General features: G+C 40.6%; 2 protein-coding genes across 2 annotated transcripts in view; both read left to right on the top strand.

Annotated features, from left to right (window-relative positions):
• The window catches only part of dst (dystonin), a 100,900-nt gene that overhangs the window by 40,030 nt on the left and 33,476 nt on the right, over positions 1-27,394 (top strand). The window contains exons 25-60 of the mRNA XM_027277337.1: positions 47-199; positions 287-441; positions 556-682; positions 818-1,001; positions 1,565-1,722; positions 1,816-1,994; positions 2,110-2,248; positions 2,329-2,522; positions 2,607-2,769; positions 2,861-2,944; positions 3,121-3,228; positions 3,329-3,427; positions 9,790-9,936; positions 11,535-11,623; positions 11,709-11,817; positions 12,433-16,698; positions 16,800-16,946; positions 17,053-17,268; positions 17,348-17,491; positions 17,567-17,803; positions 18,655-18,807; positions 18,935-19,168; positions 19,335-19,619; positions 19,861-20,409; positions 20,656-20,832; positions 21,779-21,902; positions 22,268-22,476; positions 22,609-22,926; positions 23,036-23,202; positions 23,346-23,499; positions 23,921-24,047; positions 24,237-24,287; positions 25,455-25,690; positions 25,842-25,971; positions 26,316-26,515; positions 26,609-27,107. Of these exons, the coding sequence (XP_027133138.1) occupies positions 47-199; positions 287-441; positions 556-682; positions 818-1,001; positions 1,565-1,722; positions 1,816-1,994; positions 2,110-2,248; positions 2,329-2,522; positions 2,607-2,769; positions 2,861-2,944; positions 3,121-3,228; positions 3,329-3,427; positions 9,790-9,936; positions 11,535-11,623; positions 11,709-11,817; positions 12,433-16,698; positions 16,800-16,946; positions 17,053-17,268; positions 17,348-17,491; positions 17,567-17,803; positions 18,655-18,807; positions 18,935-19,168; positions 19,335-19,619; positions 19,861-20,409; positions 20,656-20,832; positions 21,779-21,902; positions 22,268-22,476; positions 22,609-22,926; positions 23,036-23,202; positions 23,346-23,499; positions 23,921-24,047; positions 24,237-24,287; positions 25,455-25,690; positions 25,842-25,971; positions 26,316-26,515; positions 26,609-27,107 (10,711 nt within the window). The remainder of the gene's footprint in view (positions 1-46; positions 200-286; positions 442-555; positions 683-817; positions 1,002-1,564; positions 1,723-1,815; positions 1,995-2,109; positions 2,249-2,328; positions 2,523-2,606; positions 2,770-2,860; positions 2,945-3,120; positions 3,229-3,328; positions 3,428-9,789; positions 9,937-11,534; positions 11,624-11,708; positions 11,818-12,432; positions 16,699-16,799; positions 16,947-17,052; positions 17,269-17,347; positions 17,492-17,566; positions 17,804-18,654; positions 18,808-18,934; positions 19,169-19,334; positions 19,620-19,860; positions 20,410-20,655; positions 20,833-21,778; positions 21,903-22,267; positions 22,477-22,608; positions 22,927-23,035; positions 23,203-23,345; positions 23,500-23,920; positions 24,048-24,236; positions 24,288-25,454; positions 25,691-25,841; positions 25,972-26,315; positions 26,516-26,608; positions 27,108-27,394) is intronic.
• On the top strand, positions 7,290-9,825 carry LOC109140762 (plectin-like). The gene has a single exon (XM_019268515.2). The coding sequence runs from the start codon at positions 7,445-7,447 to the stop codon at positions 9,512-9,514; it is 2,070 nt and encodes a 689-aa protein (XP_019124060.2). The 5' UTR covers positions 7,290-7,444; the 3' UTR covers positions 9,515-9,825.

A 27,394-nucleotide genomic window follows, 5' to 3' on the forward strand; every position in this document is an offset into this window, starting at 1 on the left:
AAAGTAGAGAAAATAAGAATTTATTTTTGGTATGGTGTGTCCCTAGGATGAGAAAGAGCAGCTCCTTCAGTACCGCAGCACTGTAGCTGGGTTAGTGGGCAGAGCCAAGAATATTGTGCAGCTCAGGCCCAGGAACCCTGAAAGCCCAGTGAGATCCTCCATCCCTGTTAAAGCCATCTGTGACTATCGTCAAATAGAGGTATCCTACTAGTACTTTATGCCTTATTACACCACCTCTCAGTTTATTTTAAGGTTTTATAGTAAATCTGATGTGTGTCTCTTCCAGATAACAATTTATAAAGATGATGAGTGTGTGTTGGCCAATAACTCTCACCGGGCCAAGTGGAAAGTCATCAACCCAGCAGGGAATGAGGCCATGGTCCCTGCTGTGTGTTTCACTGTGCCTCCACCCAACAAAGAGGCAGTTGATATGGCAACAAGGTGAGGAGATGAAAGGGCTCATTTTGTGTCTGGAATATCGTTCACATCAAAATGAAGTTTATTCAAATGACCCTTTGTTGTTATGAATATTTATGTGTCTTGTTCTTCCTGCAGAATTGAGCAGTTATACCAGAATGTCCTGGCACTGTGGCACCACTCCCACATCAACATGAAGAGTGTGGTGTCCTGGCATTATCTAATGGCTGATATACAAGCCATCCGCAACTGGAATGTGTCCTCGGTCTGTTTGAATTATTATATTTGCCTGTTTAGACTCTTGACCACACAGCTGATAATCATTCATGGTCTGTTTTGATGATTCTTCAAAGTCAATTCTTGTCTTACTTGTTCACTTTTACTCCTTTAACTACTGCAGATAAAGACCATGTTACCGGGTGAGCATCAGCAGGTCTTGAGCAACCTGCAGTCCCATTTCGATGAGTTCCTGGAAGACAGCGAGGAGTCTGAAGTTTTCACAGTGGCAGACTGTTCCCAGCTAGAAAGAGACGTCGCGGCCTGCAAAGAGTACTACCAGGAACTGCTAAGATCTGCAGAAAGAGGCAAGGCTCACATTCCTGTTCTTCCCAGCAGTAAGCTGCTGGTGTATATTGAACACCGTGAGGGAAACACATGTGTCTATAAGCCTTTTGAGCCTTAAGTTAATGCATGTTGGAATTGTTTGTCTTTTAGTTTCTGTGGTCTGCTTTGCGTGTGAATAAAAATACAGGCTTTAAATACTATTTTAAAAAATGCAGAGGTAAACAGGGACAAATATACACATACATTTACATATATGCCCCCCTTCCCTTTTCTAAAATAGGTTTTCATCATATTAAACCCATTTTCCTTATTTATGTACCACTTCACCTTAGCAGTGCACAAAGTGCCATTAATTTAGCCACATTGCAATAGGTCCTACTTGGACTTATACTGTGATAATGATGCCACCTAGAGTTTGGAAGCATATGTAGGTAACAAGGTTATTTAACATTCCTTTGGCTTTATTATGTGGTACTGCCTATCAAATGTTTTTTATACATAATTTTCAAATGGAAACAATCCTGTCCTGTCAGATTTTATGCTTTTATGTGATTACTACTAATTATATTTTTCTGGTAAACAGAGGAACACGAGGAGTCAGTGTACAATCATTACATCTCAGAAATACGCAACTTCCGGATGCACCTGGAGGCCCATGAAGAACATCTGATCAGGCAACTCCGCACTCCGCTGGAGAGAGACGACCTGGAGCAGAGTCTGCAGCGCATCACAGAGCATGAGGTACACACCTGGGTTTCAATAATCACTTAACATATTTAATAACTCAGTGGTGTTGTTTTTTTAAACCATGATTTTCTATGTACCGCTCTGCAGAAGAAGACAGCGGAGCTGAATAAACTGAAGGAGGACCTTGACGTTATGAAGGACAAGTGTGAGCAGTTCCTCAGACAGGCGGCAGGTTCTCCCTCTGTGCCGACACTTTCCTCTGAACTCACCATCCTCGTACAGAGCATGAGCCAAGTGTACTCCATGTCCTCCATTTACATGGACAAGTAAGACGCTCCCCTGATTGTCTAGAAGTGATCATGGTGGCATTTAGATATTTTACTAGATAAATATTTGCATTAAAAGTACCTGACTTGGAGACATGTTTTCTTTGTTTTGCAGATTGAAAACAGTGAGCTTAGTAGTGAAGCACAGCCAGAGCGCAGAGGCGCTTGTTAAGACCTACGAATCCAAACTCTATGAGGAAGATGCTATGAACTCTGACGTCAAGTCCATTGAGTCAGTCATATCAACACTTAAGGTAATACATTATTGGATTTAACATTTAACCAACACTGACAACAGTTCATTTTAAGTAATATTTCCTCCTTGTGACTGTAGCAATGGCGGACAGAGATCGATGAGCAGCAGGGTGTCTTCCATGACATGGAGGATGAGCTGCAGAAAGCACGAGTCATCAGTGACCGCATGTTTAAGGCACACAACGAGCGTGACTTTGACCTCGACTGGCATAAGGAGAAAGCTGATCAGCTGAGTGAGAGATGGCAGAACATTCACTCTCAGATTGATAGCAGGTTAGTCTTAAGTCTTTGTGATTTGTTTACAAGTATTAAGTAAGCATTAGACATTGCTCACTGACGTTAACCATTCATTTTCAGGCTTCGGGACCTGGATGGTATCAGCAAATCTCTGAAACACTACAGAGACTCTTACAGTAGTCTTGATGAATGGATTGGAGAAATGGAAGCAGCACAACTTAAGGTCCAAGAAAACAAACCTGAAGATAGCAAGGCACTGGCTGAACTGTTAAACAAACAGAAGGTAGGACAATAATGCAACTTTTTACAGTAAGACAGACACAGAGTATATATGTATACGCTCACATATACTCATATATAATGTTTGATTTTAGGTCCTCGTTGCTGAAATTGAGCAAAAACAGAGCAGAATTGACGAGTGTCAGAAGTACTCAGAGCAGTACTCATCTTCCATTAAGGTAATGCCATTTATTTCAGTTTGTTGCAGCCCTTTTTTTAAATATTTTTTGCTCAACTATTTTGTTAACCTTTATTTAAATTATGGGCTTGTGTCCTGCATTGGACAAAAAGCGAGCAGTGATCTAAACAGAAATAGAGAAAGAACAACCTTGTAAACTGACCCACATCTTTTTAGGATTATGAACTTCAGCTGATGACCTTCAGAGCGATGGTTGACTCCCAACACAAGTCCCCTCTCAAGAAACGAAGGATGCAAAGCTCCTCTGATGCCATTCAGCAGGAGGTAAAACTTTGATTTATCTATTGTGGGACGGGAAATTTGTGCTCTGTGTAGAGTATATCTCAATAATGTTCTTTTCTTCTTTTTCTTTGTTTAATTTCAGTTCATGGATCTCCGGACCCGCTACACTGCTCTCGTGACTCTCATGACACAGTATGTGAAGTTTGCCAGTGAAACACTGAAGAGAACTGAAGATGAAGAGGTGAGAGATTCTTATTTTACTACTTTCTTGGTGGCTTTCTACATTTACAGTGGCTTGTGCAGCACATTGCATACTTTCGGGGCTATGTTGATGTTTAAACTTATAATGCTAGTTTAGCTTTACTTTTTTATCTTTGCATGGTTCCTCTGTCTTCTGTTTTTTTCTATCAACATATGTTGTCAACAACTTGAATGTATTTTTCTGCTTATGTGTCTTGACTTGAAGATATTTGCTTCATTGTACAAAAGAAGCAAAGAAAATGCACAAATACGGAGCATGTCTGCATATACAACTCCCTTACTGGTGTGGTGATGGTGACTTTCCGTGAGGAGAGAGATTCTTTCTAGTATTGGCTTTTATGTGGGAAAATAAAGCCTCTCCAGGAGTTTGTAATGGTAGTATTTTGTAAATACTGGTGCAGAGAGATATTCTCAGACCTACTTACTGAAAGCTTGAGTGTAAAGGTTGGGGATTAGAGGACAAATGTGCAGTGATCAAATCAGTGACAAATTCTATTAAATAATCCTAAATAAATCTAAGGTCCAAATCTAAGCTCATTACACTGGTTTGAACTTCTGAACACCCTGCACCTTTCTGAAAATATAAGATAAGGTAAGATAAGATAAGATAAGATAAGATAAGATAAGATAAGATAAGATAAGATAAGATAAATCTTGAATGTGCAAATTCCTGGAGAGATTATTTTATATAGCAGCAGCACTCTGGTAAGAAATAAAATATTCATGCAATTCATTTTCAATATTTCAAAATAATCACAAAACAGTGGATGACTTATTTTTTTGCATTATAGCACAAAAAGGCTTTTGACACTGCTGAGAATGCAAAAAGGACAGAGAGCATGGAGCTCCAAAAAGCTGCAGGAGAAGTAGAGATTAGTCAACTTAAGCAACGTGTCCAGGAACAGGAGGCTTTGCTGGTTAAAAGACAAGCGCAGCTGGAAAAATTGGAAGGAAAAGTAGAAACTCAACGGAAGACAATCGATGATTTAACCTTTCAAAAATCACAGCTTGAGCATGACGTTTGTCAGTATTGCACCAAGTTAGAAATAGCAGTAAAAGACAAAGCTGCGAGTGAGCAGGAATTAATTCACACAAAACAGGTAATTGAGCAGACAGAGGCCAAGTGGTCTTTGGCTCAGAGGAAATTAGAGGACCTCCTAAAGAAAACAAACGATGGCCAAGATCTTAAGAAACAAAGCCCTAAACTTCAGAGAAAGATAAACGTGGAGGAAGTCACTGTGGAACAGTTGCAAAGTCAAGTCCAGGCTAAAGCAAATGATCTGGCTCAGCAGCCTTTGGTATTTGACAGCCAGTCAACAGTCAACAGTGAGCCAGAGTCATCTGCGGCTAGAGAAAATGACAGTATGATGGCAGATGCCCTGCAGCAGAAAGTAGAGGAACTAGTCCTAGTTCAGAAAAGAGCAGAAATGGCTGAGGAGAAAGCACAAAGTTATAAAAAGCTGTTAGACGACAGCAACAACAGGCTGAAGAAACTGCAGATTGACATGGAAACCGAAAGGAACAACATGAGACAGAAATCAGATGATCTCCAACAGGAAACACAAAATTTGAAGAAATCCATCAACGAACTTCAAGAGGAAGTCAGATCTCTTCAAAGAGCAAAGTCCTCATTGGAGCAGAATGCTTTTTTCCAAAGCACCGAGGTTGAAGGCCTTAAAGAGCAGCTGAAGATTACCCGAGGGGAATTGCATAAGAAAAGCTCCATGGAGCAAGAAAATATTTACAAGACAAACAATTTAGAAGAAGATTTAGCTTCCAAGCAGGCAGTAATAGATCAGCTGAAGTTTAAATGCAATGAGCTGACAAGGGTAAGCATCACATCTGACAGTGACATTAGAAGTCTTCAAATCCAAATAGAGTCATTGGAAAAAGAGAGATCATTTTCTGAACAAAAGATCAGGTCTTTAAAGAGCGAGTTAGAGAGCTGGAAACAGCAGCTTCAAACAGCTAAGGATGAAAGCATGTTAATGAAAAGATCTGAGCAGGCGTCACAGCTGAAATGTACAAACCTTGAAGCAGAACTACAAAAAAGTGAATTAATTGCATCTCATTTGCAGAAAAACCTAGATGAATTAAAGCAGATAAATATAGAGATGGAAAAGAATCTGAAGAACATGAGAGATAAACTTGATCGGGTGACGATTGAAAATGACAGCAAGGATCAGCAAATAAAAATCTTTAAGTCTCAGGTGGAGGGCACCAAATCACAGGTTAGAATTATTGAGGAGGAACTAAATAAGAAATCCCAGACCTCCCATGAGCTTCAAATGAAACTGCAGGATTACAATGAGGAAGTAAGAAAAACGACTGAACTGCAGCAGAAAATCGAAACACTCAATTTAAATATTGCCATGTATGAAAGAGAAATAACAACTGTGAAAGCAGAGCTAAAGTCCATGTTTGCTGAGAGGAATTCTTCTAATCAAAAGATCCTCATGCAAAATGCAGAAATTAATGATTTAAACATCATGATAGAGAAAAAAAATGCAGAACTGCAAAAAGAATCTACTGAGACTAAAAACCTTCTCATTAAAGTCAAGGAATTAGAAGATGAGCTTTTCAAACATAAGAACAGTATTAAAGGGTTAACTAGCAGCTCAGAGAAAATGACAGAAACCCTAAAGCAAGAGATGTACCTTCTTCAGAATGACAAGCTAACAACAGAAAGGAAAGTAGAGAACTTGAATGTTAAACTTTCAGAGTTCAGCTCTTCCCTTCAAAGAACTAAAGATGAATTGATGAAAGAGACCAAAGAAAGAAAAGCCAAAGAATCAAAAATATTACAGCTGGAGAATGAGCTTCAGAAAAATAAAGTAACAATGAAAGAAGTAATGTCGAGTTCTGACAAATCCCGATCAAATCTACAACATGAAAACATGATCCTTAAGAAGGAGAAAGCTGAGACACTAGAAAAAAGCATTTCATTGGGATCTGAAGTCAGAATGCTGAAAGAAAAGGTGCAACGTTCCCAAACAGAAACTGAACAAAAGCAAAAAGAAAACTCTGCCCTTCAGCTGAAGTCTCGGCAGATGGAAGAACAACTAGAGAAGTGTAAGAAAATGCTTGATGAGTTGAAAAGTAAACTAGAACTTCAGAAAGAGGGCTATGAAAGGCAGTTGTTGCTAGTGCAGACTGAAATGGAGAAAAAGCTATTTTTACTTCGATCTGAAATCTCAAGTGAAAGTGAGAAGCACTCAGATAGCAGAGAATTAGGAGAGATGCTTGACAAGTATTTGAGACAGGACGTCAAACAGATTAACATGGTGTATCAAACCACTGTGGAAACAAAGCAACAAACGGACCAACAGCTACAACTGCAGATCAAACTGGACAAACTGCAGCAAGAAAGAACAAATCTCGGGCATGACCTCTCAAAGGCAAAATCACAAATTACACAACTTGAGGAAGACAAACTTAAACTCAACTCAAAAATAAGCCAATTGCAAAGCCTTTGCAATGAGCAGCTAGCTGAGTTAGCTAAGTTAAAACAGCTGTTGACAGATAGTGAGTGGAAACTGACACTGAAGGACAAGGAAGCTAGATCTCTTCAGGAACAAATAGAGTTGTACGTCAAAGAGGTTAAAAGTCTTCAGGACAAGCTTTTGATGCTCGATGTCCGGATGAAGACTAACAGCCAGAAGACAAGCAAACAGGATGTGACTGAAACCAGTCATCACTATGTGAAAGATAATGAAGCTGCCCTGCTGAAGACAGAACATACAGTGTTGCAGAGGACGGTGCCCTCATATGAAAGTGCAAAATGCAACCTGGGGGATGAGATTCTCAAAATGAAAGTGTCCCAAGAGGTATGAATGAAGTTAGTTCAGCATTACTGCAACACAATATCATATTTATTAAGAATTACAGTATAAGTAAATGCACTATAGTTTTATTAATTCTTTATCTTTTACTGTTTATTAAAAAACCTGTTTAGCAGATGTGTACTGTAGTGATCTGTAACTAAACAGTTCTTCCAATGTCACATCTACAGATGTCAACAATGGGGAAAGAAAACATTCTTGAAGGACTGAAACAAGTCAGACAAGATAAAATCGAAGTCATTCAAAGCCAGAGCCTTTATGATTCACCAACAAAGAAAGTTTTGAATAGCTCTGCTCATCAAACTCCAACTCACCAACAAACAGAGATAAAAAATGTGACTAGCAAGAGCCAAGTCAAACCCGATGAACCCATGAGTCTGACAACACATGGATACATGGCTCTTTGTGGACTAAAAGACTCACATAGAATCACGAGAACGTATCAGATCAGTGAAACTTACGAAACTGTAAACACATCAGAGAGTGAGGGAAAACTGAGTGAGACATATTCAACCTCCCAAAAGCAACCAGAACTCAAGGGAAGCACCAGTATTCAAAGCTTAATCAAATTCAAGTTCTTAGATGAAGAGGTTTTACGTAAGTTGGATATGGGCCTTATCACAGTGGAAGAGGTGCAAGCTTCGATTTCTCAGCACATTGGCAAACCAACAACTATTGCTGGAGTTTATGTGGAGTCAAGTAAGAAAAAGATGTCTTTCCTAGAAGCTGCTGAGAAGGGCTTCTTAGCAAAGACATATGCTCTTGAGTTTCTGGAGGCTCAGGCTGCAACAGGAAGCCTTACGGATCTGGCTACGGGGCAAACACTCTCAGTGGTTGAGGCTATGGAGAAGGGAATTATAGAGGCAAGCCTGAAAGATAAACTGATGGAGGCTGAGAAAGCTGTTAGTGGCTACATGCATGCTGGCAAAAAGCTGTCTGTGTTTCAGGCAATGGAAGAAAGGATTCTTGATAGATACAGAGGCAAGAAGATCCTCGAGGTCCAGGTAGCCACTGGAGGACTGATCAACCCAAAGATTGGTGTCAGGGTGCCAGCTAGCATTGCTGTTGATCAAGGTCTTTTGAACAAGGACACACTACAGAGTCTGCATGATCCAGTCAGTAACCCCAAAGGGTTCCACAACCCTGACACTGGACAGAAAGCATACTACTCTGAAATACTGAAGACATGCCTTTATGACATAGATGGTGGTGTGTTGCTCTTCCCCTTTGGTGAAAGAAATTTAACAAACACCTCCCCCACAAGTTCTCATCGAGCGTCTGTTGTCATCAGCAGTCGTGGCATCGAAATGTCGGCTTATGAAGCTTTCAAGGGAAGACACATTGACAAGAGGACATATCTGTTTCTGTCACAGCAGGAAAGTGAATGGCAGGAAAAGTCTGTAGCTGATTCCAGTGGAAGCTCACTTCACATCATTGCTGATGTCAAAAGTGGCCGACAGCTTTGTCTAGAGTCCGCATTAAGTCAGAGGTTCCTTGAAATGTCTGAGTTTGAAAGTTATCGCAGTGGACTTCTTAGTATCTATGAGATTGCAGACATCATATTTTCAAGAATGGTCGTTGTGGAAGATGTTAACAGCCCCATTGCTGGTTTCTGGGACATCACTCAGAGGAAGAGGCTGTCAGTTCTCCAGGGTTTTCAACAAGGCTTTACTGATAGAGCCACTGCCCTGCGGCTGTTGGAGGCCCAGGCCTGCACTGGAGGTATTTGCGACCCCTCTTCAGGGGAGAAAGTTACTATCTCAGAGGCTCTTAAAAGAGGTCTTTTAGATGAGGCATTAAATCAGCAGCTCCAGCAGTTTGAGCAGGCATTTAATGGCATCATTCACCCTAAGACCTCAAAGACATTGTCGGTTTCCCAGGCTCTTCAGGAAAATCTATTCCCAAAGGATGCTGGCTTTCGCTGTATTGAATTCCAGCTCCTGACTGGAGGATTGATAAACCCAGACACTCATGATAGAGTCTCACTTGAAGAAGTCATTCAGAGCGGCCTTGTTGACAAAGTTACTGCCTCTGTACTTAAAGATGAGAAGTTCCTTACCAAAAGCCTCACCTGTCCAAAGACCAAGAGAAGAATCACATTCAGGGAGGCACTTGAAAGAAGTGTGTACGACTGCCACACAGGGTTAAGGTTACTGGAAGCTACAAAAATCCATGGTTATGGAGCCAAATCCACATTTCATTATGTTTGGGCGTATAAGCAGTAATCATTTGTAAATACTGACTTGTCCATAGTAAAACCTGCTTTGGCTTTGTGTTTGGCTGTGAAGTTACCTTGAACAGCAGTGAATGCTGAATGTTCTTTTTGATTTACTCATGTTTTAATACAGTGGGTGTTACAACTAACAATGGTTTTTGAGCTTTGGTGTTTTAAATCTGATTGCAAATGTATTTTGGCAATGCCTTTCCCTTATAGGATTACGCCCTTCAGTTTGTAACAAAGTTAACAATCTTGTTAAAAACCCATTTGTTCTGATTCTAGAGATCTGTTGATGAGGAGAAGAGAGAGCATGGTGATAAAGTTAGCAAACTATTGCACTGGATGTCCAATGTGAAACAGACCCCAAACAATGATGGGAATGCTCTGAAAGATAGCAATGCCAACACAGACGCTTCTAATAAGCCCCAGGTAAATAATGTGTACTGTTGTGGTGTTTTTTGGTATGTCCTGTTTTCATACAGTATGCTGCCACATATTTGTTGTACACGAGAAAATGCTTTGGTTTAATGGTGAAGAGTATTTTTCTAATCAATATCACAGCCTTTTGCTGTCAGTGTATGATTTCTAATAAAAATACACTATCTATTTTCTGATTCATTTAATCCATGTATTTTACACTGCATGTAGAGATTGTAATTTCTGTCACTTCCCATGATATCTCATTTCAATCACATCCAACTGATTCAGTGACCAAATGTATAAGTTGCACAAGCACTCATAACACCACATGCAACCAATAAATTGTATCAGCCCAACAGGTTATTAAACTATCAAAATACATTTCAGATTTTTGTCCCGTACAGTCCAAAGCTGACATTACTCAACTGAAGGAACTGAATATGAAGGAATTTAGAAATGTTCTTTACGTGTGCTGGATATCACAGTAGCATCCTAAGTCATATATTTATAGAATGATTGGTGATCCTGTGATTGTATTTAATGGTTTTACAAAATTCAATTTATCCAAAGAAAAGAGGGTAAATAACTGCATTAAAGGGGTTCAGACTGTTATCACACGTCTACTATGCTAACTTTCCAAACAAATAAGAGCATTGACTTATTTTATATGTTTGTGTTCAGATCAGTAAGTCAAAATATTACGGAGTAGTTCTAAAGCCTATCATCCAGTCAGTTATGTCAGTTCTGTGTTCCCACTGTCCAATAATTAGTTTCAATAACCTTGGACTATGAACACTGGTAGTAGTAGTAGTAGTAGTAGTAGTAGTTGTAGTTGTAGTAGTATTAAATATGTCAGTAATGTTTATTTTGGAAGCAGTCTGGAAGCAAAAAAAAAAAGGTTTTAAAAGTTTTATTTTTCACTTTGATTCACATTTCTTTCTCTGTGCTTGAATCCTGTCTATGGTGGACTAATTTAAACAAATACAAAAGAATATTTGAATCACTAACCTGATACAAATATTGTAAGGTGCAGTATTGTAAGGACATAAGTAGCATCCCAATCTACCGTTACACATTATGCACACAAAAATATGAATAACACTTCATTACTGTATAATAATGTCAGCTTTGGACTTCCTGCTATATATTATTTTATTTTGTCAAATTATGAAACACAATGACAGTTTCTGTGTAACACTGTCCCTATGTGTAACTGAATGAAAATGCAATATACAACAATACCACAAATTACAGCCTCAGAAATAACCATAGAGTTGAGTCAACTCCTCTTTGACACAATCCAAACAAAAGTTGAACAAAGGATATTGCGTAGCTGTAATATTAGATTGCATTATTTTCCAGTTACTGTGTATGCAAAATGTGTTTATTCATTATATATATATTTTATATAAATAGGTTTATGTACAAATGTAGTTCAATCTTTTAACACAACTTTATTGTGTGAATGTGTATGAACTTGGTGTCCCTGTCGCCTCTAATCATATTTATGACACTATTGTACGATAAGTACTCAAAGAGTAGTCAAAAGTAAAGAAGAGTCATTTATTGCAAATAAAATATTAATATGACATTGTTTGACGTTCTAGGTGTCAGTCGAGGAAATGGTCACTAAGAAGGAACAAATTGCAGAAGCACTGAGGGCCACACAAATGATGCTGAACAAACACAGTGACAAGTAAGTCAAACTACTTTCACCAACTTTCAAAATACTTCCCATTGTTGTCAGTCTGTGCCTCATTCTTTGTGTTTTGTCTTACAAGAATGACAGAAGAGGAGAAAGAAAAGGCCCAGGAGCAACTGAAGGCACTCAACCAGGCCTACAATGAACTCTCCAAACATTGTTCAGATCAGACAACTTCTGCAGAAGAGGTTGGGACACATTTCTCCTCCTGAGTGGTTTGCGTTTGTGTCTTATGATGTATTAGGAAACAGTGCCACCTGATGTTCAGCTGCATGACTAACATTTTTCCTCCTCTCCCTAGTACAGTGTGAGCAGTTGTCTTTTGCATCACTCTTTGTATTCTCTGACACTGGATCATTAGGGACAGAAAACAAGATTCATACAATTGAAGCCCAAAAAATCTGAGTATGCTGTAAACATGCTTTGTTGCACCCGGCTTTGATCTGACATGTCACTATTATTAATGTGCTTGACTTAAAAAGTCAACTGGATAACTGATATGATACATAACCCTTTACCTACCTATGTGATGAGACTAACTTCCCTCTTTTTGCAAGATGCTGGATACTGCATTCCAGGTGCATGATAGCTTTAAATGTTTTATCCGTCACTCTGCCGTTTGCATCCCTGATGCAGTCTTGCACATGCGCACATGATGTTTTAACATGCCCGTAAATGTCTTGTGGTGAGTACTTTTTGTCTTGCTTTTGAGTACTTTAATTGCAAATTTGACATACATTGAAAAATACAGATTTTGATTCTGAAATCAGTTCACTAATTTCTCAAATTTTTATTTTCTTTAGAATTTTAAATCTGTTGATGCAGGGCCTGGCACTGGACCTGTGAGTGGCCTGAATGATCAGATAACCAGTATCACTCTCTCAGAGGCTCAACCCGTAACGTCCAATTCCTTTCTGTCTGAGTCACATGTCTGTATGGACTGGGACGATTCTTTCAAGCAAGATCTCACTTATAAATCCACAGTGAACCACTTGCCAGAGTTGAATGAATCAAGCAAGTGTTTGAGTTCCCATGTCTCTTCTGTGTCACTCTCTGACATAGCAGCAGCTAGGGAAGGGGCCATGCGTGAAGAACAGATCATTAAGATGATAGAGGTCAAACAAGACAGTGATGGATTGAAGGTATCTTACACAGGGGATATGGTGACACTGGAGAGGGCTTTTCAGTGTGGTTTAATACCTGCTTCTGTCTATATAGAGATTCTCCAGAGGCACAAGACCTGTCAGGATGCTGATGAAGATGTGCCACTCTTAGAGCCTGTGCAGGAGGTTGAGCCTTGTGAGGTCAATGAACTGATATTAACGTGTCTTGGCAGGAATAAATCACTGACATCAGGGAGGAATGTTAACACTTTGAGGTCTTTTCATGATGGTTTAAGTGATCAGGAGGCCATGTTGAGGATGTTAGGTGTTCAGGTTGACGTATGTGACCCCAAAGAAGATAAAAACATAACTGCTGCTGTGTCAGCGGATGTTACGAGTAACAACCTCCCAAATGGTGATAGGCTAAAGGTTGATGCAGCGGTTCAGTGTGATTTGATGAGCTCTAGCAGCACGCTCACTGTGCTCGGATATCAGCAGCAGTTTATGGGACTTGTGTTGCCTTCCTCTGGGGAAATCGAAACTGTGTCCACCTCATTTCAATCTGATCAACAAGTAACCACAGATGAGTTTATCAGCAGACTGGTCAGTAATCGGGAAAAAATAGCAGCATTATACGTTCCAGAGAATTCAGAGGTGGTAGACATCAACTCAGCCATTCAGAATGGTCTCATTGATGATTACACAGCGCAGGTTTTAACATCTATAGAAATTCCTGATGTGTTTCCCGATGTTGATCACCTTAATGAAAAATTTTCATCTTGGCTTATGTATAAAAAACTCATAGTTGATGGGTGCTATCATGCTGCTGATTGCTTAAAAGTTGATATCATCCCTACTTACACAGAGGCAAAGCAGTTATTCATCTCCTACCTAATGATAAACAGTTACATAGATCCCACGTCAGGACAGAGGGTCCTAATACTCGATAAACAGCTGAGTAAAATGATCAAAATCTTTCTTGAAGATTCAATATTGTCTGAAAACACTGAGAAAAATGTAACATCTCTGTCGTTAAAGATTGGTGATCTTTCTGAACAGGTAGATTTAGAGAGCCCACTGAAAATAAATGAGGAAACAGATGATTTAATCAAACACGCATGTGATCCTTATAATTTTGTTTCATCTATCAATGGAAATATTACCTTAGATGAAAAGGACGTTAGTGCCTTGTCATTTTCAAATGACATGGCACTAACCCAAGATCCTGTCGAGGAAGTTTCAGTAGGTAATGACATTGACATGGATACCACAGAGCCTGGTATAGCGGAGAAAACCATGTGTCAAAGCAACATAAGTTGGACAAAGTCAGGCGAATTTGGTGAGTCAAGTGAGAGAATTTGTGGAAATAATTTCCAAATTGATGTTGAAAGTGCTGATAGTGAAGGTCTTGATCAATCCGTCCTTCCCACTTTATGTTCTGTGAACGGAACAAATGTTGGCTCACCATCAAGGATGTTTGACTCGGAGTGTTCAGTAAAATTCTGCTATCAAACACTGCCGTGCAACGATGCTGAGTCACTGCGTAGTGAATCAGAAGGTACAAATGAGTTTTTATGCTCTGAAGACTTGATGGAGGGTGTACACGAGAAAGATTATGCTATTCATCTTCTGAAAGCACAGATGATTGAAGGGAGCATTTTAGATGTCACCTCTGGGAGACGCTATGACCTGGAGGCAGCTCTTAGTAAAGGCCTAGTTGACGAGACCACAGTGCTGCTCGACACACAGTCAGATGAAAAAGGAAGTGCTGTAGGTGATGAAGAGGGTGCAATATCTGTTTTAAAACAGACAATGTCAGATGGATCCATATCAAATATTGCTCTTCCTGTAATGGAACAGCAGAGCCTGTCGAGGTCTGGTGGCACCATTAGCATCAGTGAGTCACTGCAGTCTGCATTAGTTAAAGATGACTTAGACACAGAAGCCAGTATTTACCCAGAAGAAAACAGCACTCAATCCATCCCTGATGATTATAATCTGGGTTTAGTGAATATTAATGAAGCTGAAAACACGCAGCAGGCGGCTGAGAGGAAGGTTGCTGTCATGGTGCTTGAGGAGGCTGACAGTGAAAAGGAAAACAAGAATAGAGATGCAGAGGTAGATAGTGAGACAACAGGAAGTGCAGAGAAGATAAGTAATTACAGGGAATATTCTCCTGTCTCAGTTGTTGGTCATGAGTCTTTGATGATGTCACCCTCCTCACAGAGTCAGGTTACTGCAGAGTTTGCTCATCACACTGACGAATCGTCTTTACTGCCTGAAGACGGTGATTCACATGGCGTTATCAATAGCCAGTTGACAGATGCAGCAGATGTATTCAGTGTTGTGGTAGAAAACGCTGCTCCAGCTTCCCTGTCACGTCCAACTAGTCTGAGTGACAGAAACGCCAGCGTTAGTACTGATCCAGAGAGCCAGACTCAATATGCCACTTCTGCTAGTCACTCTAGTCACACTGATCATGAGTTTTTCATTACTGGATGTGATGCAGAAGTGGGAAATCAGACAGTTAGTGAGAGTGAATCAGACATGTCCTCATCACATCGCAATGTGTTGTCTGAGGAAAGTAGAATAAACAATGACACAAGTGCAGTTCAGTCACCTTTGCACAATGAGACAATTCCTAATAGACATTACTCATTGCCCGAGAATTTAGTTGAAAGTGCCATTATGTCAGTTTGCATGGGTAATGGTAGCTATGACAACAACATTACAGAAGATGGCAGCACAGTCACATTACCGCAGCGAGAAGGACCTTGTTCAGAAAACGATTTTAGTTGTATTGAACCCGAGCCCAGATGCTCTCAGAACGGTCAGAGTATGTTTGTCGATGAGAGATCTCAACACTCACCCGTTGTTTCCGATGAAGTCACAGCAACAAATCCTATCAGTTTTAAGTGTTTTAACGTAGATGATTCAGAGGACTACACTTCAGCTACCACCAGAGTTTCTCTTGAAACAGAACTGGCTGATACAGATTTGTCAGGTTCACAGTGCATTGCGACAGATGAGAATGAGTTAAACACAGATGTTCTTTCCCCAGAGAGGCAACATGAGGAATTTTTTACAGTCACCAGTGATACAGAACAGATCTCTGTGTCACGAAATGCACAGATAGCAGAGCAGAAAAGCGATGAACAAAATGTAGACATTGGTGGAAAAGTCTCTGCATCAGAAATGAACTCAGGTCAGTCTGATACTGTAATGGAAGCAGGATTAGGATCTGATATTCCACCAGAGGAAAAAAGATTAGATGTGTGTGCTTCTGAGCATCCCCAGATAGTTACTGATTTCCTGTCAGACAGCTACGTTACATCTGATGTTTCCTCTTCAGCTCCATCAATGTTTTCTGATGCTATAAGGACATGTGTAGAAGACCAGGGGGGAATTACAGAGGGGTCTAATGTTAGTGATTTGCAAAAGGCAGAAACTGAAGATGTTGAAAGCACTATTGCTATAGTCCCAAATCCTCCACAACCTTACGAGAGAGACACATCTTGTGGAACCACACCACACACCTATGGACTTATAGAGAGCAATCACCCAGACCTTCTCATGGATTTGTTGAAACAAAACTCCCTCAGTTTAAACAACAAGGAAAAAGGAAACTCAGAACCGATGCTGGAGGAAGAGAAAGTTATCGAAAAGACAGAACAGTCTGATGCTCCAAACATCCAGCTGCAACTGCTGCAGGTTCTTAAAACTGTTTCCTCAAGCCAAGACCTTTCAATGCTCCAGGAGGTGATGGACACTCTAAACACTGCACTCGGGGGTGAACCTCAGGAGGACCGGTGTCACATACTGGAGAGTATCAAGGAGGAGAGCTCAGAGGGAGAAGATGAGGGGTCAGCAGAAGACAACGTGGGTGTCTGTCACTCTGCTGCAGGAAGTCACCAACCTTCTCCTCAGTCGTCAGATGCCTGCAAAGTTGAGCAGGTCAAAAATAAGGTACATTTTATGTGGTGTCAGTATTAAATCAACCCCCTCTACTTAGTTTTTTTTTTACATAAGTAACATCAGTTTTTCATTTATGTTTTCCTTCCCCACAGCTGTTCTCCATCCAGGATTATTTGGAGTGTGTTGGGAGACTGCAGGATCACGCTGATGTTTTAGATGATGTCAGAAATGACCTTATGATCCAGCCACCCATGGGCAACAGCATGGAGGAACTGCAGATCCAAATAGAGGAATGCCAGGTTAGAAATTACCATCAAACAATGCCAGGTGTTCTAACTTTCTCTATAATTTATGTACAGTATTATACACATATCAATTTCTGACAACATGTGCTCTTTTATCCAGTCTCTGGAGTCCCAGCTTTGTAGGCTGGCTGGTGTTCTGACAACAGATATGGCTAAAGCCAAACAGCTCTTACATTCTGCTGATGAGGGCATTCCCAAACAAATCCGCCAAGATTTGGCCTCAACTTATCTGGAGTTAGAGCCAAATTTTACTGCTGTTTCCCAAATGTGTGCAGAAAGGAGTCACTCCCTAATGCAAGCAATGGAAATGGGAATGGTCAGTGTCATAGGCAGTAATTAAATACAATGACATCATGAGTTACATCAATTATTGACTACTTTAAATGTGATTTTAGGTACATTTGAAATCAACGTACCAGAAACATCTTAGTGACCTTGATGAACTTGCGGGCCTCATCCAGAACAACTCTGAGATGAGTGACGAGGATTTGACCAAATGTGACGTGGACACACTGAAACATTTGATTCAGCAGAACAAGGTATCTTTAAAGTCCAATTCAAAACATTCAATATCTACAGAAATATACTCAACATATTTCCATCTTTTCTCCCAGGACACAGAGGGCCACCTGCTAAAAGAAGCCAGGCTAAAATTAGAAGATATCACGTTTGATATCCAGTGCTTTATTTCTGAGCACACTCAGTTCCTGAGTCCAGCTGAGAGCAGCTACCTCCTCAAGTTCCTCAGCACCACTCAGCGAGCGTTCAGGAACGAGACAGAGAGGCTTGTTATCCAGAGGAGTACCTTAGATGTCCTGCTGGACACCAGGGAGAGGGAAACCCAAGAGCAGGTCTGCCTGTGGATATACTATAAAATATCACAGATGTTTGACAAAACAGCTGTGTATACGTGTGTGGTTGGCTTAGTAAAAATCAGAGTTGATGATGAAGGCTTACTGTACATGTATAGTGCATGCAGAGCAGGCTGTATAAACCATGTTACTGGCTAGATTTAAGTATTGGTGCAGTGGTATAATTTGTGGATTAGAATAAAAGGTACATCAACATAAGTAGAGTGAATGAGTACACGTAGAATAGTGAGACATAACAACAAAACATATTTCGATATGTGGTTTCATATTATTGGTATAAAGATTTTTATATTGGAATGAACCCAGTCAGCTATAAAGCCATTTGTTTTTATTCAAAGTGTATTCTGTTGAATGTCTCCTGAAGTGACTTACAACTTTTTGTTTCCAGATTTCAGTTTTGCTGTGAATCCCTAAATGTTCATGAAAAATAACAAGATTGCATGTCAAGTGCTTGATCACATCTGCAGACTAACCTTTGTGCTGGTTGTATTCTACAGGCCTTCAAGACACCAGTGAACAATTAACAGTGGACAAAATGCACTTTCCCTGTTGGAACACTTTCACCCACAGCAAACCTAATTAACACACCAGACATTATGTCCCCCTTGTGCTTATTACCATCACGAGACCAAATCGGTTGAAAAAGCATGTTTACAGCATACTAGATTTTTACCCTATTACGATGAAGGAGTACTTTGCATTTTACCTCCCTGTGCTTCAATAGTTCCTCCTGTTTGGGCTTTTTGGGGTTTGTTCCATGTGAATGTTTTATTGAGTGTGGATGTGAATGTAAACTTACTTGTTGATGTGTTTGTATTCTTGTTGGGCAGTCTTTGTTGGAGAAACACAAGGAGTTTACAGAGAAGTTGGCGGAAGTGTGTGATAATCTCACCCTGACAGAAAACCACTTGATTGGTCATCAGCAACAGGCTGAAAATGCCCAGTGTGTCACAGACCTGCAGCAGTACCAGCAGGAGCATCAGGTTTGAAATCAGTTTCTTTCGCCTTTTAAAAAGCACAGCATGTGTCCAAGTATGTTTTCATGAGTTAAAATCAATTTTATTCCATGACCCTAATCATCCTGCTGCTACATGCCTGTCTGATCTCAAGGCTCTGCAAAAAGATGTATTGACAAACGCCAGTGCTTTGAACGAGGTCATCACCAGTACTAAAAAGTTTCTGGAGGAAAACCGAAGCAAGCTGACGCCAGAACAAATTGCCATCCTTGAGAGCAAGTTGGAAGAGGCTAAAAACAAAGCCAGGCTCATCAACCAGCGGGCGGAGGAGTCCAGGAAGGATTTGGAGAAGGTTGTTACCACAGCCATAAAACAGGAGAGTGAAAAGGTCAGAGTTCAGATTATTTCTATATATGTTTTCTGCAAAAACAGTGCACTGCATCAGAATTTAAATGAATAATAAAAATGTAATTAACATATTGCTAAATGTAACATATATCGATTTCCTTCACCTGTCAGCATTTCATTAATATGTAATCTATCTGTGTTTTCAGGCGGCAGCTGTTGAACGGCTTGAAGAAAGTAAGAACAAAATTGAAGGCCTCTTGGACTGGATATCCAACATAGGGAATGCAAATGAGAGCGTTCTGGATAAAACTGACCATATAAGTAAAGAGAATGGAAACCTGCCAGAAGAAAGCTCAGCCAAGGGACTGATAGGAGAGGATGATGATGCTAATGGAAATGATTTGCAGACCACTGAAAAAGATTTTGGCAGAGAGACCAGTGGCAAGAGTGATGCCTCCCTGGACCTGGATAAGCAGTATGAAAGGGTCAAGGTATAGTTTGTTTGTTGCAAAAAATGCTAGAGTCTGTTCCACAGTAGTTCATACTCACTGTACATTTGGGATTTTTTGCAAGCACTGACAGTGCACAAGTTAATAAAAATCCCAAGGACTTGAAGTATGGAAGTATGAACACAATCCTATATGTCATAATCAGTTTATAAATGTAAATAAAACCAATAATTACTGCTATTTGTGCCGGTATTGTGTCTTCAAGACTTCATTGTTCTTACAGGCCCGTCATCAGGAGATTCTGTCCCAGCAGCAGGATCTGATCATAGCCACCCAGTCAGCACAGGCTCTGCTCGACAAGCAAGCCGACGTGCTGTCTCCAGAGGAAAAGGAAAAACTGCAGAAGAACATCCAGGATCTGAAGGGGCGCTACGAGGCCTCGCTGACGCAAGCTGAACAGCAGATGAAGCAGGTGCAGTGTGTCCAGGAGGAGCTGAAGAAGTTCCAGGACGACTGTGTGGAGTTTGTGAACTGGTTAGACCAGGCAGAGGGTGAGATAGAGGAGTTGGGGGCTCCTGTAGGCTCCCTCAATATCCTCAGTGACAAGCTCCAGAGACAGAAAAGCTTCTCAGAAGATGTGATTTCTCACAAAGGAGACCTTCGCTTCATCACCATTTCAGGACAGAAAGTTCTGGATGTGGCTGGAGCTTGTGGATTGGATGATCCTGCGGCTAAGAATGCTCAGCTGCACGTGGATACTTCAGGAACCTGTGCTGCTGTCAAGGACAAGTTGGATTCAGCAGCCAGCAGATACAAAATGCTACATTCACAGGTATTTATTCTGCAGATGATCGGACAGATCTTGTGAGGTTACAATGTCTTATTCTGGCCACTAGATGGGAGCATTTGTCTTCATTGAAAACTGCTGAAAAAAAGCTGTGCAGTGCCTCTTTAAGGTGTCACGCAATGTTCTGTAAACACTGTAAAAATGTCAGTTTTCCATCTCATGGTCATTGTTATCTTCATGTGTTGAACACCTAATCACACCTACAGTATAACTTAATTTCTTTTGTTTCAGTGCAATCAGCTTGGCAACAACCTCAAAGATGTGGTTGACAAATACAACAAATATGACGATGCGAGCACTGGTCTTTTGAAGTGGCTCAACGGGTCAGAGGAGGAAGCGAGAAAGCAGCAATCAGAGCCCATTGCAGCTGACCCGCAAACACTACAGAAACAACTGGAGGAGACCAAGGCAAGGAAAACTGCAAGCCAGGACTGTAGTGCTTTAGGCCCAGTCTTCGTATGAAATCCAGTTTGCAACCTTGAAAAGCTCAGATTTATCTCACGTTGGGCCCTTTTTATCATTCATATAGTTTTTTATATTTCTTTGAGGCTTGTCTTAATCTTTAAGTGAGGTGCTGAGCCCTTTTGATCATTTTCCCCATGTAATGCATTACATTTAGTTAAAAATAGTTCTTTCACAGTTACAAATTCAAAAAGGCTGGCATGTGATATTTCCTTTCTTGAACCAGACGTTGTTGTTACCACAACTGTCATGAACTCCGTGTGCACTTTAATTGATGTGAGTTTATGAATAATCCAAGTAAAGAAATAAAGAACAGCTTTATTTAGAAGTGACTAAAAGGCTGGGTTACAAGGTCATGGCACAATAGACCTGTGTTACCATATACAGTGTTTCCACTGACTTAAGTACAACAGAGTTATTTTTAGCTCTGTGCTTAAATTCAAACCCACATGTGAATAGTTTAACTCTGGGTAGTCTACATACTCCTACAAGAGGATAAGAGACTAGGCTGCCTGTGTCAAAGCTTTTGGCTGCAGTTAGCTTGAACATTTCACTGTAGGGAGGTAGTGACTGACAGAACAGATATGCCCAGATAAGAGGCGCCTGTGGGCCAACCGAGGAACACTGTACTTTTGGCTTTGGTTACAAATCACTGCAAAGAATCTTAAGCCTTTCTGTAAATATAACAGTCGAAACAGACAGGTACATCTAAATATATCTGTGGAATGACTCAATATTTCCATAGATATCATCCAGACGTTCTTGCACATCATCGTTCTGTTGTTTTCAATTCAGCACACCAGTGAAATGCATAATCTGCAGACACAAGGCGTTTATTTATATGGATACAAATTTATTTTCTCTGATCTCTCTCTTACTTATTCAACTACAGGCCCTACAAGGTCAGATGACGGGGCATCAGATTGCTATTGACACACTACGCAAAACAGCTGAGTCTTTGATAACATCTGATGGAGACCTGCTCAGTAACTCAGATGAGATCCAGGAGACAGTAGGTAAGAGAAAAAATCAAAGTACGGAGCATTACAACTCGTTACTTCTAAGTAGGTAGGCTGTAAAGCAAGCACACCGTCCATTGGTAGTGAGTAGTAATGTCAACAAGTCCACCATTCCTCCTCTAAAATTAACAAAATCAACATGAAATATGGCTTTAGTGTCTCATTTGTATTCCCTTACCCCAATCATTGCTTTCTTGGCTTACACTTAAAAATGCTTTTAATGCTTTATCATAGCCTTAGCAACCTCATAAATGCCAAATAAGATTCAGCTTTGGTTTGAAATGTTTATCTCACAATGTGTCCCAAAGAGTGAGCGACTGTTCAGTTTTAAACATGACCTGTTTTGTTTCCATGCGTTGTAGATGACATAGTTGAGCGCTATGACAACCTGTCCAAGTCTGTAAGTGATCGAAATGAGAAACTGCAGATCACCCTAACTCGCTCCATGAGTGTCCAGGATGGTTTGGATGAGATGATGGGATGGATGGAGGGAGTGGAGGCTAGTGTGAAAGAGAAAGGACAAATCCCCCTGGACTCTGCATCCATTGGAGATATCCTCAGCAAAGAAGCAGTATGCATTTTTGTTATTGTTTGAGCAGGCTAATAACTATATAGTATATCTATTATTTGACGCTGTTTGTTTATATTCACTGTATTTTAGCTATTAAAACTTAATTGTTGTCCCCCCCCTGTATTTTCTAAGGCATTAGAGCAGGACATAGCAAGTCGCCAGAGCAGCATCTCAGCCATGAAAGCCAAGGTGAAGAAGTTTGTGGAAACAGCAGATCCCTCTGCTGCTGCCCTCCTGCAGTCTAAGATGGACACTCTCTCCCAGCGTTTCTCTGACGCCTGTGACAAGCACAAGCAAAAAGTTTCCCAACTGGAGCAACTGAAGGAGAAGGTGGAACAGTTTGAGGAGGTCGCAGATAAAGTTCAGCAGTTTGTTGTGAAGCGTTCTCAAGATCTGCATGAGACAGAAGGGCTTGGGAAAACTTTCAATGAACTGTCTCAGCTAATGCAGGTAAATATACTTTAAGACCATAAATGGGTACATTTGGTATCTTTCATCAACATTTTCATAAAAAAATCATTTTATACTACAAACAATGACTGTTGTATTTGAACTGCAGGCTACTAAAGCTGAGATGGACGAACATGCCAGCGATTTGGAGACGCTTCAGACTTTGTCCAAGGAGCTGTCTGAAATAAGCCCTGATGGAAACAAAGCCCAGATCCAGAGCAAGATGGACAATCTCTCAAATATTTTCAACACCTTTAAAGACACTGTTAAAGAAAAGTAAGCTGGGACAGAGGAGGGAAAAGGAGAACTTTGTATTTCCACTTTTAATAATTAATTACAATCTTTTTCCTTAACATTAATATTTGTATGAAGCACAGAAGGATGCGTGATATGACTCTTCTGATTCTTGTCTGCTACAGGGAAGAAGAGGTATCATCCTGTCAGGACCAGCTGGGAGAGTTCAGATCTGCAGCGAGCACTCTTACCAAATGGCTGGAAGAGACTAATGAGAAAGTACCTGTAGTCCAGCCAAGCAGTGAGAAAAGTCTGGAGAAGGACCTGCAGATAGTCACAGTGAGTCATGAGATAAATAAAGAGGCAAACTGCACTTGAAGTACTGTAACAGAAGCATTTGATGTTATTCTTTGCATCTGGCACAGCACCAGACTCTGTGTATTTTGCAATAGATAGATCTATTGCACTGTGTTTCAATAGATTACAATCCTATCCTCCCTAAACTCCCCACCATCCCAACCTGCCTTCTCTGCCAACTAATGAGAGATGGATGATGTGTTTACACAGGACAGATCCGGGAGTGAAACACTATGTTGTCCAACAGAGAGACTATTTTCGTCACATCTCAGAAATAGATGCTAAATCTAGCGTGAATCTTGTTTATTCTCACATAACTTTTCAGACATCACCTTCTGCTTTCATGTGTTATGAATGCCAGGCAACTATATGCCATTTATCTGTCTGATTAATCTGTCACCAGGGATTATTAGATGAATGGACATCCAAAGGCCCCGCTGTCCAGGACCTGAACAGTAAAGGATCGGCACTATGCAGCCTCATTACCTTCCTCACATCCCCTGCCAAGACAAAGACCCCTAGCAAGTCAGGTAAACATCAGCATACTTAACATCGTATGTCTGAATCGTTCAGTGGAATGGGAACCTGCATGGTGTTTGGGTGCTCTAAGTGCTATATAATAACTAACCATTAGAGATCATGGAAACATTTTTTTTGCCAGTAGTACTAGAGAGTCTGCCTGTCCTTTACACAAGCTTTGTCTTATGTCTTTGCATCAGCTCATACTAATGGTGGTGGTCCAGGGAGCCATTCCTACCTAACAAATAAAGGTAATGAAGTCTGTATGTTGATGCTGCTGTTGAAATACACAACCGGTTGTGGTGGCTCCGTGCCAAACAAATAACAATGGTTGAAACTAACTGTAACAATATGTATGTGCTCATTTTATGAGTAATGAAGTTAGAGAGAGAAAAATACTAAGACAGGAGGAGTTTCTATTTTTTTCCTCTCAGATAAGAAATGAAGCCTCAATCCTCACAAGAGAGTTATATCATAATTTTCCATCAAACTTTTTTACAAATGAATCTGAATTTAAAGGCTCAGACATCTGTTCACACACACACAAAGGGAGGACATACGATGAGATTAGATAAGGGCTGTATTCATTGGGCCGAAATGAAAAAGAAAATATTCCTGCAGCTGTAAACATACGAAGAGCAGAATTGTGACGGAAATAAAGAATAAATGAATGAAGATGAACTTAGATGCTAGAAATGTGAGATGTGAGAACACAGAGCTGCTGGAGTGCGAGAATACTCATGAATAGAAGTTGTCTTGCCAAAGTGCTTGTGGCAATATAATCTTAAAAAACGAAAAAAGCCAACAAGAATATCACATTGATACAGCTTTAGTTTTTCTACACTGTTGCCCATAAAATTGGAATAATTTTGTTTTCAGATACATTCCTCTTTTATTCCTATTTATGCACATCTGGTTAATTCTGGATTAAAAAATATTTAAAAAAAGATTAAATCACATTGTCATCATTTCATGAGAAGAGGTAAACAATATTTTATTCCAACTTTATGGGCAACAGTGTATGAAATATGAATAGTTTTAAAGTTTTGTTTTAATTTCGTTGATTTTGTTAACAGTAAAACTCCACACTTGCTTATTCTTAAGTCAAACAATCGTACTCCCTGTGGAGAACCTCACTCGTATGTGCCACTTGAATCTGTTCATATGAGTGGTTCCAGACCCAGTGTATTTTTTATTGAATCTATTATTCACTGTGATCACTAACTGTAAAGCTTGGAGTCACATTGATTTACACAAATGTTTGAATTCAATTTGCAGAGAGTTGCTGATACTTTCCTCACTTCAATTCTGAACATATTCTACAATAAGACTACTATATTAACCAGAAAACCACATAATGACACTCTGATTATTAACCCCTGATAAGGCAACTTACTTTGATTATTTAATGTCCTCAGAGCTGATGGGGATCCAGCAGAACATGTCATTCGTCAACGAGGGATACACAAGCCTCGGTGAAACGCTGAAAAGTCGTGCAGCAGAGCTGAGTGGCTCAGTGCAGGAGGTCAAAGAAGCCCAAAAGGAGACGGAAAACATGATGACATGGCTAAAGGACATGAAAAAGACTGCAGCCTCCTGGAATATTGCAGCCACAGAAAAAGATTCAGTTAAAACACAGCTTGAACAGCAGAAGGTAGTGAAGTGTTGTCGTCAGTCACCAAATTGTTGTAAATTTATTTGAAATGGCCCGCAGTCTTTGTTGATTTTATTCAGCTGTGAATGAAATCTGACACTCAAGTTGTAAATCTCTTTTCGATGATTGAAAATTCTTCTTATTCTCTCAGGCATTTGAGGAGGACATGAAACAAAAGCGGGATCAGCTCCAGAAGCTCAGAGAGAAGCTCCTCAACTTGATTCAGACTCATCCAAACTCCCCCGAGGCAGCAAAGTGGAAGCAGATGCTGGCTGAAATAGGTATGCACAAGGTGTTGCCTCCAGATGGCCGTGGGTAATTTATGTCACTGAATCTGTCAGAAGTTATCCTGACAAAGCAGCTTTTCAAACATGGCATATAGACCAGCTATAATACTCTATGTTCATCTAGTCATCTAAGCACCACATACAAACGGTCCATGTTGACAGAAGGTGAGCTCATGTCAGTACCTGCTCTCTGCCTCACCAGTTAAATTAACACATTCATAGTGCCAAGTCCTGCACAGTGGGAGGTTTGGTGAAAATAACAGTAGGACAGTGGAGAAAAAGGTGCTGTTGTGCTGACTAATGCAGACTGGTGTGATCTGTCCTGCCCTCCTGCACAGATGCTGCTTGGGCAGATATCAGCGGCTCTGTCGAGGAGAGGAAGCAGCACTTGGAACAGTCCAACAAGAATCTGGACATCTTCCAAACGACTGAGGTGCAGCTCGGTCAGTGGCTGTCAGAGAAAGAGCTGATGATGAGTGTCCTTGGACCCCTCTCGATAGACCTTAACATGCTTAAAATGCAGAAGCAACAAGTTCAGGTAAGCATGGTGCATGCTGTTGGGAGTAACTTGAGACTTGTGCATCTTTTAGATTTGTGAACCTTTGTTCAACACTTGATTTTTGCCCTCCAGATCCTCCAGAATGAATTTAAGAGCCGTAAACCTCAATATGAGCAGCTCGAAGAAGCTGCCTCCGCCATCCTGAGCTCCTCAGACAACCAAGATCCCTCAAGTGGGAAGCTGGTGAGGGAGCAGCTCGCTGACGTCACCCAGAAGTGGCAAGGCCTCACGGCACAGCTAGACCAGCGAGACAGCCTCATTGACCAGGCTGCGGTGAAGACTGGGCAGTTCCAGGAGTTAGTGAAGGGTCTCAGTCAGACTGTGACTCAGCTTGAGAATGACCTCACCAACCATCAAGGCCAGAGCACTCAGCCCGATGCTGTGAAGAAGCAGTTGGAGGATGTCCATAACATCTCGGGTCAGCTGAGAGATGAGAGGAGGAAGCTGAAAGAGGCAGAGGCCATCAACGCTGAGCTTACAGCGATGGTGACCGAGGACTATCTCAAAGCAGACTTAGCCAGGCAGCTGGAGAGTGTCAGCAAGCCTTTCAAACAGCTGGAAGAGAAAGCAGGTTGGCCTTCTAACTTAATAATGTTGTAATGCTTGGAGAGAAAGAACCATTTTATGTGTTTGAGTCACTGTAAAATATATTTATTCTATGATAACAACTTCCCAGAAGGCTAAATTACATTATTAAGTAATCACAATAACCCTTGAGGAGTATTCAAATTCTGGTCAACTAATTTTATATTTGGCATCTGCTGTAGTTAACCGTGACTGCCCACTAAATTATCTCAGAACTGAATATTGCAGGGTACCTGTTGCAGCATTGAATTCACTGATTGCCACATTTTTTGT

Source organism: Larimichthys crocea, chromosome III (assembly GCF_000972845.2).
Source record: "Larimichthys crocea isolate SSNF chromosome III, L_crocea_2.0, whole genome shotgun sequence".
Lineage (NCBI taxonomy): Eukaryota > Metazoa > Chordata > Actinopteri > Sciaenidae > Larimichthys > Larimichthys crocea.